Consider the following 16,953-nt stretch of genomic DNA (forward strand, 5'->3'; position numbering starts at 1 on the left):
ATAACCAACTGTCCCATCCTCTCCTCTCCTGGGCCAGCATTCTGCCCCACTGCTTTTGTTTGCTTACCTTGATGATATGTGGGGCCTCCGAGTTCTGCAGCGAGGTCAGACTGTTACTGGCAGAATTTCATCCAGGTAAGTAAACAGAAGCATTCAATGCTGGACAAGGAGACGTTGTAGCATAGTTAGTTATTTCACAGCTCTAAATCCTTGACACCTCCTTGTTAAACAAATCCGATAACTTATATTGATATATCAATCATTCTCACAACATGAAGTGTATTGTCCTCAATACACTTTACAGTGTACACACATAATCACAGCAGGAGCTCAGCTGTCATAGAGGGCCAAAGCCCCTCTATATCATGACAGAAGTGTAGTGTACTATACCAGTGATCAACTCTGATCGCAGCTTAAAGTGAATGTACCATATCAATAGAATGGCTCCGGCGTGGGGAAGCTGTTACCGCAGCCCGTTTCACATGAACTTCGCCGATCTATTGCCGGGCACCAGCCTGGGCTGGAGCACTGGAGGTGGGCCGGCCTGCCCCCAGTGGGAGGAAACCCCGCCCCTCTGTGACTCAGCTCCATTAGAATCAATATTCAATCAAAAATACAAGAAAAAGGACCACGGCCCTGGCTTCTCTGTGCCGGCGCCGTTCTATTGATATTCTACAATTAAGCGAATTCACCTGATGGTACATTCGCTTTAAAGCAAATGTACCATCAGGTACATCCCGTTACGGTTTTTACATTAACATACTGGCGCCAGTGCCTTTTTTTTTTTTTTTTTTTTTTTTTTTTTTTTTTTTTTTTTAACCTGTGGACCAGTTCCAATGTATTTCCTTTGTTCCCTTGGAGGGCTTTAAAGCAAAAGTACCTTGCTTTAAAGGTAATCACTTTAAGATTTTTACATCAATAGACCTGATTTTTACATCACCGTCCCGGCCTGAAGCATTGGAGTGCAACGAAACCGCCTCCCTTCTGTGATGCTGCTCCTTTGATTCTAATAGAGCTACGTCACAGAGGGAAGGGGTTTTTCTCACACTGGGGGCCAGCGGACTCTCCTCCAGTGCTTCAGGCCGGGACGGTGACCGAAACAGTGCGGCACCATACGTAGTAACCGGGCCGCGGTTCAAAAAAAAAAAAAAAAAAAAAGACAGCGCTGCTGGCGACAGTCTATTGATGTAAATATCTTAACGCAATGTACCTTTAAAGCGAGGTACATTCTCTTTGAAGTACTGAAGTACACAGAGGGGACAAAGGAAAAAGTGTAACGAAATAAAAAGAAAAACAACAAAAATGATAAAAGATGCATGTTAGGTATCACCATGTTTTTAATGAACCTTACCATAAAACTGTAATGTTGTTTATTAGAGATGAGCGAATCGGGTTCGGGTTCGAGTCCATTTGAACCTGAACGATCGGCATTTGATTAGCAGGGGCTGCTGAACTTGGATAAAGCTCCAAGGTTGTCTGGAAAATATGGATACAGCCAATGACTATATCCATGTTTTCCACATAGCCTTAGGGCTTTATCCAACTTCAGCAGCCAGCGCTAATCAAATGCTGAAAGTTTGGGTTCGAATGGACTCTAGCATGCTCAAGGTTCGCTCATCTCTATTGTTTATCTTGCACTGTATACGCCATAAAAGGGAAAAGCAGTGGCAGAATTGCTGTTTTTGGTCACCTTGTCTCCAGAGAGTAATGTAAAAATGATCAGAAGGTTGCATGTACTGAAGGAATGAGACAAATAATGACTCCAGCTCATGTCTCCTCCCCCCCCCCCCCAAAAAAAAAACAAAAAAAAAAACACAGCCCTGACAACTACATACAAAAAAACAAGTGTTATGGCTGTCAGAATATGGGGACACAAAATGATTATTTTTTTTCTTTTCTTTTATAGTTTTAATTTTATTGTGCTATACAAGCTGGGTATTTCCGTAATCACATTGACCACCAGAATAAACATAATGGGGGAGATTTATCAAACCTAATTGGTTGCTAGGGGAAACTAAGACTATTCTACTTTACACTAGTTTGATAAATCTCCCCTAATGTGTCGTTTTTATTGCATGGTGTACAGAAAAAAAAAACACAAAAACAATGAGGAATGAATTCAAGTTTTTTTCATTTAGCTTCCCCAAACACTATAATAACTGATCAGAATGCCATAGATATCCCACAAAACTATAGCTCTTCCACCAAAAAGCAAGCCCTTACACAACATTGTATAAAAACAGAAAGAAAAAGTTATGAATATGGCAACACAAACACAAAGGAGTCTGTTACAGGAGTATCCTGAGATTACAATTTCTGACAAATCTAGAGGGTAGATACATGTTTGGTGGGGGTATGACCACTGTGACCCTGACCAATCACAGAAATTGGGGTACTTAGTGCCTCTGTGTGAATGGAGCCGCAGTATCCACACTGGACCATAGCTTAAAGTGTCACTGTCATCATAGAAAACTTTTGACATGTCAAAAGTGTTGATCGGTCCAGCTGTCAGATCTCTAAAGTTTGAGAGGAGTGGCACTGCAAATATCCCACTACTGCTTCACTCAAACAGGGTCACTTAGGACCCCCATTCTCATGATGGGTGAGGCTCCAGCAGGGCCCCCACTGATCATTAATGATGCTGAGCAGACTTGCTGAACTGTGTGGTCATAGGATATGTTAACACTAGAGATGAGCGGACCGGGTTCGGGTTCGAGTCCATCCGAATCAGAACGTTTGGCATTTGATTAGCAGGGGCTGCTGAACTTGGATAAAGCTCTAAGGTTGTCTGGAAAACATTGATACAGCCAATGACTATACCTATGTTTTCCACATAGCCTTAGGGCTTAATCCAACTTCAGCAGCCACCGCTAATCAAATGCCGAAAGTTCGGGTTCGGATGGACTCGAGCATGCTCAAGGTTCGTTCATTTCTAGTTAACACAATGTATTTTTTGCATTAATCCAGGCCGTTGTTGCAATTTGCAACAACGGCCATGATTAATACAAACGAAAAGTTGCATAGAAGTCAGAATCCCGGCTGGAGTGTATACACATAGTATAGACTCCGGGATTCCAACTGCTCGCAAGCGAAACTGACATGTCCGTGTTGTGTGGCCGCTATTCATTGAATAGCTGCTGCACAGACCTGTCAGTTCACACAATGGAGAGTGCGGCTCTGCGTTGTTTCATTCTCTCATCTCCCCGATACATCAGTGACTTCGATAGTCTGGGAGAATGGAAGAAAACATTATAAATATAATATGTTTTAAATAAACTATGGTGCCATTTAAAAAGTAGAGGAATTACACAGAAAATTGTAGAAGTAGAGGGGAAGGAGTTAATTCAAGTGGATACAATTCTGATGTGTGATGGTCACACAGTTTCTTGGCCTATTACACTACATCTATCAGAGCTGTGTGTCAAACATGTGACCCAGACAGATTTTATCCCATGAATGTTCTTATTAAGCAGAGATCTTGAAAACCATGAAGAATCGATACAGAAAGTATACTGAAAAATTGTACATCTTTCAATAATACCAGAATACTAGAAAACATGAAATATTGTACCTGTTTTACAGACTGTGATAAAGTGACAAATAATACTTTAAAGGGATACTGTCACCCCCCCCCCCCCTTTCGCACCATCAACTTCTGCATCTGCTGTAATAATAATAATAATTTTTATTTATATAGCGCCAACAGATTCTGCAGCACTTTACAATTCTGGGGGTACATACATAGACAGAAATCAGACATTACAGAGATATACATATAGTTATCCATACAAGAGGAGTGAGGTCCCTGCTCGCATGCATGAGCTTACGCACTACACTACTAAAACACTTTTAGGGTATGTTCACACTGAGTAAAATAGGCGGAAATCTACAGAATCCCGCCTGTCTCAGTGTCCCATAGCCCGTCTATGGGAGAGCGCGTGCTTCTCCACTCTCCGCTCAAAGAAGTGACATGTTAGCTCAGTGTGAACATACCCCGCAGCAGATCAAATTTGATAGCCCAGATTTGCTTTGCTTTGAATCTGCACCATCAAATCTGCTGTGGATCCTGTACGTGTGAACGCACCCTTAAAGAGGTTTCCTAATCCTCCTTCAGGTAACATAAAGCTTTAAATCATCTGTGGACAGTGTCACTGAGGCGGGCTTCTTAGCTGAGAGTCTGATCCTCCCCGCCTCAGTCTGGCACTGTATTCCAGGCTGTGATCCTAATGTAAGTGCTGGATCAAAGTAATTGTGCAGGCAGTGGAGGAGGTGAGCAGTGCCCATCGTCTATTTTGATTGCCCTAACCCATCTTGTCTGTATACTGGTGTCACCTTCAATCGTAATGCTTTTTGTGATAAGTCAATTATGCCTAAATCTCACGCTTTTTATTGATAAGTCCGGTCAGCACTTGCTTGCTCCTCGTTCCCCACTCACTGGCTTTGCTATTACACGCATAGACATTAAGTGTGAGTGGTTGCCCGGACGGCCCATAGAAAAGAAGTGTGATGGTCTCCTGCCTCAACTCCTATTACATGGGGTTATGGCCAGCGGACTGCCTCTATCGTGATCATTTTTTTAATACAAGCTTTAAGACAACGATCGATGGGGGTGACAGTATCACTTTAGGATAGCAGAGTCCTAATTCACTTTTAACTACTATCTCACCAGAGGAACTGATGTCCTCTCCCTAGGGACCATGGAAGATGTGACCACAACTTCTGTGCCCTTAAAGGGGTTATCCAGCACTACAAAAACATGGCCACTTTTCCCCCTCTCCTGTCTCCCGATTAGGTGGGGTTTGGAACTCAGTTCCATTGAAGTGAATGGAGCTTAATTGCAAACCACACCTGAACTGGAGAAAAGAGAGGGGGGAAAAGTGGCCATGTTTTTGTAGCGCTGGATAACCCCATTAATACATTATGGGTTCTCTTTCCGAAACTATATAGTTATATTGTAGCGGCATCTGTGTATGCTGCATTGTTCTAGTTTAGCTACGGAAATAATACCACAATACTTTTATAGATGAAAATTATTTTTTATGCTGTTTATCGTTCCTTGCATGTCATGTTTCTGAAGGTATATTTCTGTAACTTGCTTAACTTTTAATAAAATGGAGTTAAAAAGATAGCGGAGTCCTGCTATCTTTTGCAAATTTAGATGTGCTTTGTGCATACCTAATATTAACAGCTGCTTCAATCATACAGTAGCACTCATAACCCCCCATTCCTGTTTATAATTGGGGGGATCCAGCAGTCGGATTCCCACCGGTTAGTTGTTGTCTTGGAATAATGCCTTGATACGTCCAGAAGGCCAAAATAGATAGCAGAATCCGGCCAAAGATTGATGTATTTAGTGCCACACAACCAAGAACTGCCTTTCCGTAAACAGCTCCCTCATTTTCTGAAGTGGCTTAAATTTCTAAAGTGCACTTTCCAGGGGCACAGCATTTGGATATTATGAAACAATTAAGTCTGTCATTGTAAAGTACAAATTTTGTGTCCGAAAAAATAAGGATTCATGTGGGTCTGTAGGTGAAAAAGTGCAAGTGCTATGGGCAGTAAAACCTGAGAAGGAAAAAATGAAGTGCAAAAATGAAAATTAGCTCAGAAGGGAAGGGGTTAAAAAATACATTTTAAATTTGAGCTACTCTTTGCTTTCATTTCTGTGAACCACCTAAAGTGTTAGCAAGGTTCCTAAACCCTGTTGTGAAGTCTATGAGGGGTGTAGTTTTTAAAAAGGGATGGTTTGTAGCATACGCCACTCAAAATTGGAAATTTTCATCTAAGGTCCTAAAATTTATGCCAACTTAGGTGGCCAATAGATATTGAAGGAGTATGTGCACCTTTAGGCCATGTTCACACAACATACCGTTTGTTTTGCATAAATCATGGCCGTTGTTTCAATTTACAACAGCGGACGTGATTTATGCAAAACATGCTTTGTATTTGAATGAATGAAACCGGCCATGTGAAAAAATGACACGTCAGTTTTGTGCAGCCACTACTCTTGGAATAGCGGCCACACAGGCATGTCAGCTGACACAATGGAGAGTGCGGCCCGGGCCGCACTCTCCATTGTGTTCAATGGTGTATTGGGATGCGGGCACACACGGGTCACTAACACTGGCCATTCCGCTGCGGAATTCTGGCTGTTTTACTCAGTGTAAATGCACCCTTAGGCCAAGGCAAATAATTGCCGTTATTTTAAAATAAGGGCCATTGTTTTGAAATAACGGCTGGTATTTGCCGTTAAATTACGACCATCCACTCAGATTCAACAGTGTGTAAACATAGCCTTTCTGTGTTTTCAATCCTCTCCTGGTATTGGCTGCAAAATACTCACCAAAATAATGTGTGGGGACATAGCCTTAGGTTTATCTCCAAAGGGGTTGAGTAGATGTATCTTAGATTTTGGATCATGAAGTAGTTTCTCTGTTAAGGCTTTTATGCCTTCTCCTCCTTTCAGTCATCTCGCAGTAATATGCTTCTGAGGCTGAGCTAAGGAAACCCACACAAGTGATAAGCACGTGGGAAGGAAACTGCAGTTCCTGCTGTAAGGAGAGATTTCAACATCAGAAGTTGTAAATCAGCACATTTCTGTGAGCTGGGTTTTATAGTTCTGTGTAACCTCTGAAAGGAATGTCTGTATTTCTTTTATTGGGGTCCACTCTATTAGGGGGAGTTTAAATGTTTGCTGTTGCAGCAAAGTGACCTGGGATGTGAAATCTGCATTATTGGGCCATGTTCACATGGCGTATGACACCAGCAAATTGCAACAACGGCTGGGACTTTTACAAAATATACTCTGTGTGAACATGGCCTTACAATGTATGTTGCAGATGTGCTGTAAATTGCAAATTTAAAGGGTGTTATTTCAGGATTAGAAAAAGCACAACCACTTTTTTTTTTTTTGGGGGGGGGGGGGGGGGGGGGAAACAGCATAAAAAAACAACAACTGTCCCCAGATGGTGTCGTCTTATAATTTAGATCCATCCACTTTAAGGCTATGTTCACATTACGTGAACACCCGGCCGTTCAATGTCACGTAACGGCCAGTCTTAGCCCGGATCATCCCGGCCGGGTGATCTTTCCGCCCGCATCAGAGCTTCCCATAGCCCACAGTGAAGCAAGCGTCCGGAGCCGCTTGCTTCACTGTGTGAACTGACAGGTCTTTCTGCGGCCGGAATTCACTGAATTCCGGCCGCAGAAAACAGACATGTCAGTTTTTTACGGCGCTGCATGGGATCCCGGCTGGAGCACATACGATGTGTGTATGCTCCGGCTGGGATGCCATTGAAAATAAGGCTATGTTACACACCGCAAAACTATGGTCGTAGTTCTGCGGCAAGAATTACGGCCTTAGTTTTACGTAGTGTGAACATAGCCTAATACAGCTGAGCTGCAAAGCTACTTCTAAACTGAGGGCAGGAGGGGTGCTGTTTCTGTATTAAAGCGGCCATGTTTTTTAAAGCCCGGATAAACCCTTTAGTCAAACTCTGCAGTTAGAGGGTTTTTTTTCTGGGCAAATAGAAATCTTTCTGTACTGTCTCCCCCCCTCCTGTTCCCTCTGTGACATCTTCCGTTCCTGGCTTAGCTACCACTCTCTCAGCTTCTTGCTCTTTGATCAGCTGAGTGGGTAATGGGCTGTCATCAGAAGCAGGAAGAATGGGACTGCAGCTGGTACCATAAGATCTCACAGAAAAGCAGTTGGGGAGCAAGTATGTGCTCTAAGACTAACTTTACACAACTATAAATTCATTAAACAACGTCCATATTTGCAGATTTGCAACCACAGCCGTTATTTAATGAATTTGCTGATCGCTTTAATTGCTATGGAATCCCCACACTGTATACACTCTGGCCAGGATTCCATGGAGCTGCACAAAAAACATGTCAGTTTTGTAGGGCTACTATTCATTAAATAGCGGCAGCACAAAACTGACTGCAGACAAAGTAAAGTGCGGCTTCGGACGCACTTTACGTTGACTGCTCTGAATAATTGAAACGCGGGCGCACCCAAATGCGCCCACATTTCAATTAAAGAGAAATTAAGTTCATCCGTCCGGTACTGCAGTACCACCCGGGATGAACTTCACAGACAGCAGCCGTTCTGTGACACGGTCATGTCAAAGAATTACTGCATGGTTACACAGAAGATTTCTATTTACCCAGAAAACCCTTCTACATATTGTTGCTGATTTTGCTGCAGTAATATGTGGCTCAGTATATTTACATTTTCCAGACAGCAACTGTGTGGGAGGAAAGGGATGTCCTTGGAGCTGCTTTAGATAAAGTCCTGAAAAATTCCTCTAACAAAAGAAGTCTATCCCAAAAGGAAAACCTTTTAAGCGGAAGGGGCATTTTGTTATCCCAGAAGAAAACTACAGAGGGAAAGAGGAAAGGGAAAGAACATTTTCTTTATGCTAAGACCAGGCAATCAGAATAAACTGTAATAAACTGTTCCAGTGGGAAAGTTGGGGGTGAGGCTATAAAATTTTGGGAGGATTGGCAAAGAATGGCATCAAATAATTTTGTTCTTAAAGCGATACTGTACCCACAATCTGTCCCCCCCAAACCACTTGTACCTTCGGATAGCTGCTTTTAATCCAAGCTTTGTCCTGGGGTCCGTTCGGCAGGGGATGCAGTTATTGTCATAAAAACAACTTTTAATCCGGCAGCGCTGTGTCTAACGGCCGGGGCTTACATTTGTATATGCATTAGGATGGCACCACCTCTCTGTCCTTCCTCCCCACTCTCCTCATTATTAGCAATGATACAGGAACATTTACTGCTGTTTGAGCTTTGCACAGGTGTATTAACGATCCGGCTGCCACAGGTGGGGAATAGGAAGCAATCTGCCTGGAGTATTCCTAATGATGAGGATGGTGGGAGGGAAGGACAGAGAGGTTGTGCCAGCCTAATGCATATACAAATGTAAGCCCCGGCCGTTAGACACAGCGCTGCTGGATTAAAAGTTGTTTTTATCACTATAACTGCATCCCCTGCCGAACGGACCCCAGGACAGATCTTGAATTAAAAGCAGCTATCTGAAGGTACAAGTAGTTGGGGGCGTCAGATTGTCAGTACGGAGTCGCTTTAATACAGATAGATACAAGATTCAGTTTGTTTCCCATTACACTCAGCTGTTTACAGTCACCCACCAGACTCTTTAATCAGAATTAGAGGCCAATTTCAGAAAAGCCACATGCCACATGTTGGAAAGGATGACTGCAGACAGCTATCCAAAGGTACAAGTGGTTTGGGGGGGTCAGATTGTGGGTACAGAGTCACTTTAAATTTCACCATAAAGCAGTCCTAAATTTAGAGAATATGAATTTAAAGAGGATGTACCACCTGGTACATCCTCTTTAACCTAAACCCACTGATCGAACGGCGACGGCACGGGGAAGCCGGTGCTGCGGTCTGTTTTTTAGACCGAGGCCCCGTTCCCGTGCACTGCGCCGTTCTATGCACCGGAACCGGCCGGTGCTCAAGCACTGCAGGCAGGCCGGGCCGCCCCCAGTGGGAGGGAATTCCCTCCCCTGTATGACGCGGCTCCATTCATTCTAAGGGAGCATGGCACCGGCTTCCCCCTGCCAGGTGGTACATCCTCTTTAAAAGGGATATTTTGGTTAAAGTCCATAGGGAATGAGTTGGGCACACATGAGCGACTTGCTCCATTTTTGGTTATCCAGCACAACACAAACATGGCCACTTTCTCCCAGAGACAACACCTCTCTTGTCTCCAGTTTGGGTGGGGTTTTTGTAACTCAGTTCTGTTGAAGTGAATGCAAACCACACCTGAACTGGACACAACAGTGGTGCTGTCTCTGGAAGAAAGTAGCCATGTTGTTGTAGCACTGGATAATCCCTTTAAGGTCTTAATTTTACTCCCCTTTATCTTCCCTGCACAACCATCATATTGCATCTACAAAAGAATTTGACTGCAAATACAAGGTTAGTGGCGCAAGCTTTTTTTTTTTTTTTTCCTCTTCATTTTTATACTTGCTATTATCTGCTGGTTGCTCCATATTGCTGACCACAACCTACCACCAACATCTTATTGTGATTGCACGTTCCTAGACTGTGTACTGCTACAGGTTGGACTCTTTTTGTGTCATGCCAGGTGTATGTCTTCTGTTTTGCATGAATTAAATTTTACTCTGATCAGTAGGAGTCCCAGCACTCAACTCTACAAATTGGCAAGTTATCCTGCATCCTGTCTATAAGGGATAATGTGCCTAAATGAGAATACTTCTTGAAAGGGAAACTTACAGCACAGGTGTATGCATATAGCCATGCTACAACTTTTCAGATGTGTATCACGCAAGCATTGCATACATACTTTTAGGAATGCCGTGTAATCTGGCATCTTTGGTAACAATGTTCTTTATTCTGGGCTGACTGTTACAAAGGTGGGTCTGTAACCCGCTCTGCTCTCCAGCCACTGCTGTGTCTTTACATTGCCCCTCCTAACAGCTGGAGGGGGTGCACAGCCTCTTGGAAAGATCCTGAGTAGTGACCAGGGCAGGTGCAGACAGTCTCACAGACCCACGTCTGTTACACGGTCAGCCCAGAATAAAGAACATTTTTACCAAAGATGATGGATCATGATGGATATTTAAGCAGAGTCCGCACTGCCTGTCCCATTGATTCAATGGGGTTTCTCAAGCGCAATCTGTAGTTCGACCAAAGAATTGACATGTTTGAGAAATCCCATTGAATCAATGATACGGGCAGAATTTCAGGCAGGTTCCCTAAAAGCATACTCCAATCTGTTGGTCACATTCCTTTTGACCACACCCCCAAAAACATGTCAATAATTTGTTTCAGTAGTGAACGTAGATACGTGTCTACCAGATGCCAGACACACGGCTTTTATTTGCATTTGAGGGCTTTTGCGCCCTAGGGAGATACTGCCTGGGCTTTTGGAGCTTAATAAATTAGTAGACTTCTATCAGAGCTCCATCTGTAATGGCAAGGTTTGCGTGAAATCAGACTGAGAAGCCCTCTACAGTCATGGACTTAATTTAACCACCTAAAACACTGACAGGTCCACTTTAAATAATTATACATCTTTCTTAGGGCATACCCATTACTTTTGTTTATGGTCATTTTAAAGCGTTACTGTGACTTTTGACATGTTAAAAGTTTCAATTGGTTTGGGTTCCCCTCCCATGTCTAGGTATAGCTGTGAGAAGTACGTGGCTGTACACTTGCTCCCCCACTTGCAGCCCATCTCCTGGAAAGAGATGAATCATGCAGAGAGACGGCAAGTGAAGTGCACAGCTGCATCGTTATATCTATTCTAGCTAGCAAACATGGTGGTCTCAACAATGAGCCCCAAAAGGTCAAATTTTTTACATGTCTGTGGATTGCTTTATGTTTTGAAGCGTACCTATCACTTGGAGACAATGGCAAGATACGTTGGAAAAATCCTGCAGGTGCCCTTTCTCTTCAGATGTGAGCGAGGAACAGAACTCCTGGAAGCACAGTTGACTGCATTGTAACACACTAACAAGGCCATCTACAGTACTTTGGTAATTCAGTCTACCAATTTCGTTGGGTGCCGACCGGGCACCGCTACGTGTAGTAGCTGTGCGCGGCCGGCGACTGACGATATACATTACCTATCCACGTTCCAGGGCTGCTCCTGCGGTCTTCTCCCTGGGTCCCGCTCGCTCTAGCTTCAGAGCGGCTTGTCAGCTGACAGGCCGCCCGGCCAATCACAGACCGCGGCGGTCCCGTCCTGTGATTGGCTGAGCGGCCTGTCAGCCCACTCTAAAGCTAGAGCGCGCGGGACCTGTGGAGAAGCGGACCGCAGAAGCAGCCCTGGAGCGTGGATAGGTAATGTATGTAGTTTAAACAAGGGCTGCAAGGACATCGGTAACGGCGCTTGTTAAACGATTATCGGGCCGTGTAATAGGACTAGTAAACGATCGACGATCTAGCAGATCACTGCTCGTTTACAGGTATTATCGGGCCCCCATTGGCCTGTGTAATACCACCCTTAGGCTCCTTTCATACATCTGTTTGTTCTGTCTGCATTTGCGTTTTACAGATTTGTGTTGGGATCACCTATTTTTATGAATAGGTCTGTGCTGCTACAGCACTTTGTTCCCGGCTATATCTCCTGATCACAGCGGGTCTCGGCAGTAAGACCCACTGCAATCAATAACTTTTGACATGCCTAATGATTATTTTATTAGTCACTATAGAGAACTCATCATTAGCTTGCTTATACAGATCAATGCAATACTAGTGTACTATAATTCAATTAAAATTCTACTGTCACAGCCTGCCATGCGTCATACACCCTTTGCGCTGTTGGAACATGCTACTGTGTCCTTCTGTGTGACGGGGTTAATCATTTTTGTTTGCTTTTTTGTTTTTGTTTTTTTGTTAAGTGCTTCCCCTCCTCCCCTCCACACATCCTATATGAGCATGTTTGTCACTAAAGTAGAATTTCTTAGAGTGGTCAGACCAGATCATAGGATTGATCAAGTTAGGCAACATATTTCTGAGCCAGACCAAGCGTAAGTGCACAAAAGAAATCAACTTGTCTGTGTAAAGGTAATGTTAAGATGTTTGTGCATTAAATTAAGATTTATTTTTAAAGCACCCTTGCTTCTCAAGCACTGTACAAATCATAAGGGATTTAACATACAGAACGCATAAAAAAAAAACTAAAAAAAACCCTATTTGAATAAGATAAATGACAGCCTGGTACAATCTACAAGGGATATCTTTCTTTCTTTTCCTTTCCTTTCCTTAAAAGTAGAAAGTTGTTGTAACATGTTAAAGTCTCACTATAAAGCTTAGGTGAGACCACAAACAGTGTCCACTTAGCTAGAAAAAGATATTAATAAAATAAAATGGGGCCAAAGGGGGGCTGCAAAAGTGGGGGTGGGTTTCAAGTATAAAATGTATAAAAAAGACTTAAGGTTTTCAATAGTGCAAGCAGATATAAGAAACATTAAGATGTTAGTGGGAGCGGCTGTGAACAAGCACGTTCTGCAGGGAGAGACAATGCTAAAAGGCAACTTGCAAAGCAGAAATGTCATATACAAGATAATGGCATAGAAGTAATGGACAGATATATTGCTGCTCCTCATGTACTAGTTCTCTGTTGAAAACATTGATAAATTCCCCATGTTCTATAAGGTTAGAGCAATGGTTATAATAAGGCACTTAATTACTGACTGATTCTTTATAACTATACTGATCCATGGCATTACATTCTGCTCAAGCATTCAAGCTCATTAGGGTATGGTCACACAAGTTGGAGTTTTATTGTGTAAAAGCAGTGAAGGACGGCAATAAAATGATCAGTTACTGCAATTCACTGATGCATTTATATTGCATTTGCATTGCGTTACTGCATGTGTTACAGCCTCAGCTATGAACTAGGGCTTAATCACCATGTTAGTCATTCACAATTATTATTTTTTCATCAGAATCATGAATTCGATTTTAGCCACAATAAAAGCAGCAAATGACCTCCTGCGCCACCATGGCAGGACAGCGGCTGACCTATACAGCTGGCCCCTTACCACAGGCTCACTCCAATCCTGGCAGGGTAATATGGAGCGGGTTGTGTGTTGCTGTCTCAGAAGCACATTCATCAAACGGATGTCTGTGTTTAACCATTTAAATGCCACTGTCAAAACTGGCAGCAAGGGACAAAAAGCTGTCTGACGTGTTTCTGAGGTGCCAAACTGCCGCCAATCAAACATCTGCCAACTGCGCATTGCTATGTGTAATAGCAATGTGTGGCCGGTGGCTAATTATTGAATAAACTGCAATACATTACCTCTCCACCCGCCAAGCCTTCTCCTGCTCTCTGCTTTCACTCCTGGTGCCGCAGCTTTAACTTCAAAGCAGTCTCTGAGCTTACAGGCCGCTCAACCAATCACTAGCCAGAGACCTCTTTGAAGTTGCAGCCACGGCATCAGAAATGAAAGCAGAAGGCCAGGAGTGTGGAGAGGTAATGTATGTCAGTTTAGGGTGAGCACAGATGATGTCACTAATGATGTCTGTGCATCCCTTGCTAAACCATCATGAAGCCGTGTAATAAGCTCAGTAAACAAGAGTTGATCTAGCAGATCGGCGACAAATAGTAGGGGGAAAAAAATCATTCTCTCTAACAACCCCTTGGGATGTCTAAAAAAAAAAAAAAAAAAAAGGGAAAATCTAGAGTAAATGATCACTTTGTCATGTGTTGTGATACTGTATGTTGCTTTATAGGAAGCAAATTGCTCAGCAAATGATGGAATTGATGACATGTCTTTGGGAAAGCTGCTTCGTCGAGCTTCATCCAAGGCCTCCGACCTCTTGACCTTTGGCTCCTGGGGAGAAAACTCTTCAATACTGGATGGAGAAATTATATTCTCTAAAAACAATGTGTGCGTACACCCCCCAGAGCTGCTTCATAATGTTGCATCCCACCATCCAGGTGAGTGATTTGCATTGCATTTATTTTCTTTTAAAGTTTGTCCCCTTGGTGTCCCTGTAGTATTGATAGCAGTCACCTAGGTTCCCGACCACCTCTATCAGCTCTGGCAGGGAGCGGTAAGTATACTTTCATTATCAAAAATGAACGATTTTTTTTGTTCTCAGTTTAATTGTTGGGTGTTATTACATGCATAGATAATCGCGCATTTTCGATTGTTATAGCAAATTTTGAAGTAGAGTACTTAGCATGAATTAGAATTTTTTTTTTTGCCATTGTTCACAAATTTCTCAACCGTTTTGCAATCATGTATAGAACAAAAGGGTTAAAGGACAACTCCGGCGAAATTTTTTTTTTGGCTTATTTAACACACATTACAAAGTTATATAACTTTGTAATGTGGTTAAATACCCGGTCTGGCCCCCTTCCCCCACTTTCCAACCCCCGACCCCCCCACCCCGGAAGTTAAAGAATGTATACATTACCTATTACGGTCGTCACATTTCCTCTTCGGCGTCTTCATTGAGAGTGAATGGGAGAAAAAAGGCTGCTGGTGCACATGCGCACCAGCAGCCTTTTCATTGGCTGGAGCGCATCACATGGCTTCCAGCTTGCTCAGCCCTGATTGGCTGAGCTTGCTGGAAGCCATGTGATGCGCTCCAGCCAATGAAAAGGCTGCCGGTGCGCAAGCGCACTGGCAGCCTTTTCTCTCTCATGGACCCGGAAGCAAGAGACATCGCTGGACGGCGGACGCAGGTGACGGTGAGGCGGACGGCGGGCGAATGGAGTGGCGATCATCACCGGAGGGATGGTGAGTATGGTGTCTGTGTGTGTCTGTGTTTTTTTTGGGGGGGGTCCCGCCGGAGTTGTCCTTTAATGTAATAGCCAAAATGTGTTAAAAGGGTTATCCTTCATTAGAAAAAAATGGCCACTTTCTTCTAGACAGCTCCATTCACTTCAATAGATCTGACATAGAAACCTCACCAAAAATGGAGACGAGTCATGTTTTTTATGTTTTTCTAATGCTGGATAGCCCCTTTAAGCTTGTACACAGTTTATTGCACAAAATGCTAAAACATCTAAAATTCCTATTAGGACGCACTGACTTAATGGTTACTTTGTAATAAATTTTGTATTTTTCAGGTTATTTGTGTGTGTACACGGAGAAAGATGAATCTTTGGGTACTACGCTAATATTAGCCTGGGTCCCTAACTCCCGCATACAGCGCCAGGATGAGGAGGCTTTGCGTTATATTACTCCTGAAAGCTCCCCTGTTAGAAGAACTCATAAGAGAAATCGACACATTGCTAATTCTACATCTTCTTCTACTTTTCAAAAATCTTCTGTCTTTACCAAAGAAAACCCAGGGGAAACCCCAAGTCCAAGCAAAGTTGACTCTCTTACAGAGCAGAATAACTTTGATGGCTCTGTAGAAGGAGCAACAGACATTGTAGAGCAAGGGGAGGATGAGAAGTCTTTGGACATATCATCCGATGAAGTTAGCAAGGATAGCACCCTGGATTCGGATTCTGATGCTTTCTCTTCCCCCTTTTGCATGTCCCCTATATGTGAAGCTCTTGAAGAAAACAATAGTTCTGTGTTTTTGGAGAGTGAACCCAGGTAAGTTTAATATTTGAGCCAATACCAGTACACTGACACTGAGAATGCATTCAATTAATATACCTACATTAATAAACCTAGAGTTTGTCATATGCCAAACAACCCCTGTTCTCGGCGATTGTATGGGTCCATACAAATTTTTCATGTTTTTTTTTCTATTTATTTTTTTTCATTTTGTATTATATATATAATGTGTGTGTGTGTGTGTATAGTTGTGCCTTTTAATTACAAGCATAATTCGTTCCGGGACCATGCTTGTAATCCAAATCCACTCTTAAACCAAAGCAAATTTTCCCATAAGAAATCATTGAAATACAGCCAATTGGTTCCACCCCCCCCCCCAAAAAAAAATAATCATTTTTTTTTCTGAATAACATGTACCAGTAATGAAACAAACATTTAGAAACAGCTGAATATGTGATATTATAAGTTAATGTACAGTATAGCAATCAGCATGTGGAGTATAATGTATAGTAAGTGCATAAACTCGGAAAAATCAGCCTCAGTTTGTAGGTACAGGATGTAATTGCAGATCCCCATAATGCAGTAGTGTAATACAAGCCTCAGCCTGAAGTGGATCTGCTATGATTTGGAGAATGGAGACGTCTGATAGAAGCGCCAGCTAGGTGCGAAGCAGCTGTCACGTCTTGAGTGATTTTCAGTGTTTTTGGCGTTCTACCACCCGATGTTTACATGGATGGATTTTAACCTTTTGATGAAAGAATAAAGAAGTATTCAATTTTACGGGGTGAGTGCGCTCCTTTTCCTCTTTATTTTGGTTGTTATAACTTTTAGTGCTGCAACTGGGAATGCCTGGCCAGGAAGTTGAAGCAGGACTATTGGTAATCCTGGCTAACAAGCTATAAACATTTTAATGCAT

General features: G+C 42.9%; 1 protein-coding gene across 6 annotated transcripts in view; it reads left to right on the plus strand.

Annotated features, from left to right (window-relative positions):
• TBC1D16 (TBC1 domain family member 16) overlaps nt 1–16,953 on the plus strand; it is a 53,024-nt gene that overhangs the window by 4,969 nt on the left and 31,102 nt on the right. For 3 of the 6 annotated variants that reach the window (XM_069952919.1, XM_069952916.1, XM_069952918.1), the window contains exons 2-3: nt 14,248–14,455; nt 15,596–16,073. The exons of 1 other annotated variant lie outside the window; for it this stretch is intronic. In XM_069952919.1, coding sequence (XP_069809020.1) covers nt 14,284–14,455; nt 15,596–16,073 — 650 coding nt within the window. In that variant the 5' untranslated portion in view covers nt 14,248–14,283. Of the gene's footprint in view, nt 1–11,417; nt 11,541–14,247; nt 14,456–15,595; nt 16,074–16,095; nt 16,822–16,953 lie in introns of those variants that run through there. 2 more of the 6 variants (XM_069952917.1, XM_069952920.1) reach the window with 2 other exon arrangements.

The sequence above is a fragment of the Dendropsophus ebraccatus genome, chromosome 14 (assembly GCF_027789765.1).
Source record: "Dendropsophus ebraccatus isolate aDenEbr1 chromosome 14, aDenEbr1.pat, whole genome shotgun sequence".
In the NCBI taxonomy this organism is placed as follows: Eukaryota; Metazoa; Chordata; class Amphibia; order Anura; family Hylidae; genus Dendropsophus; species Dendropsophus ebraccatus.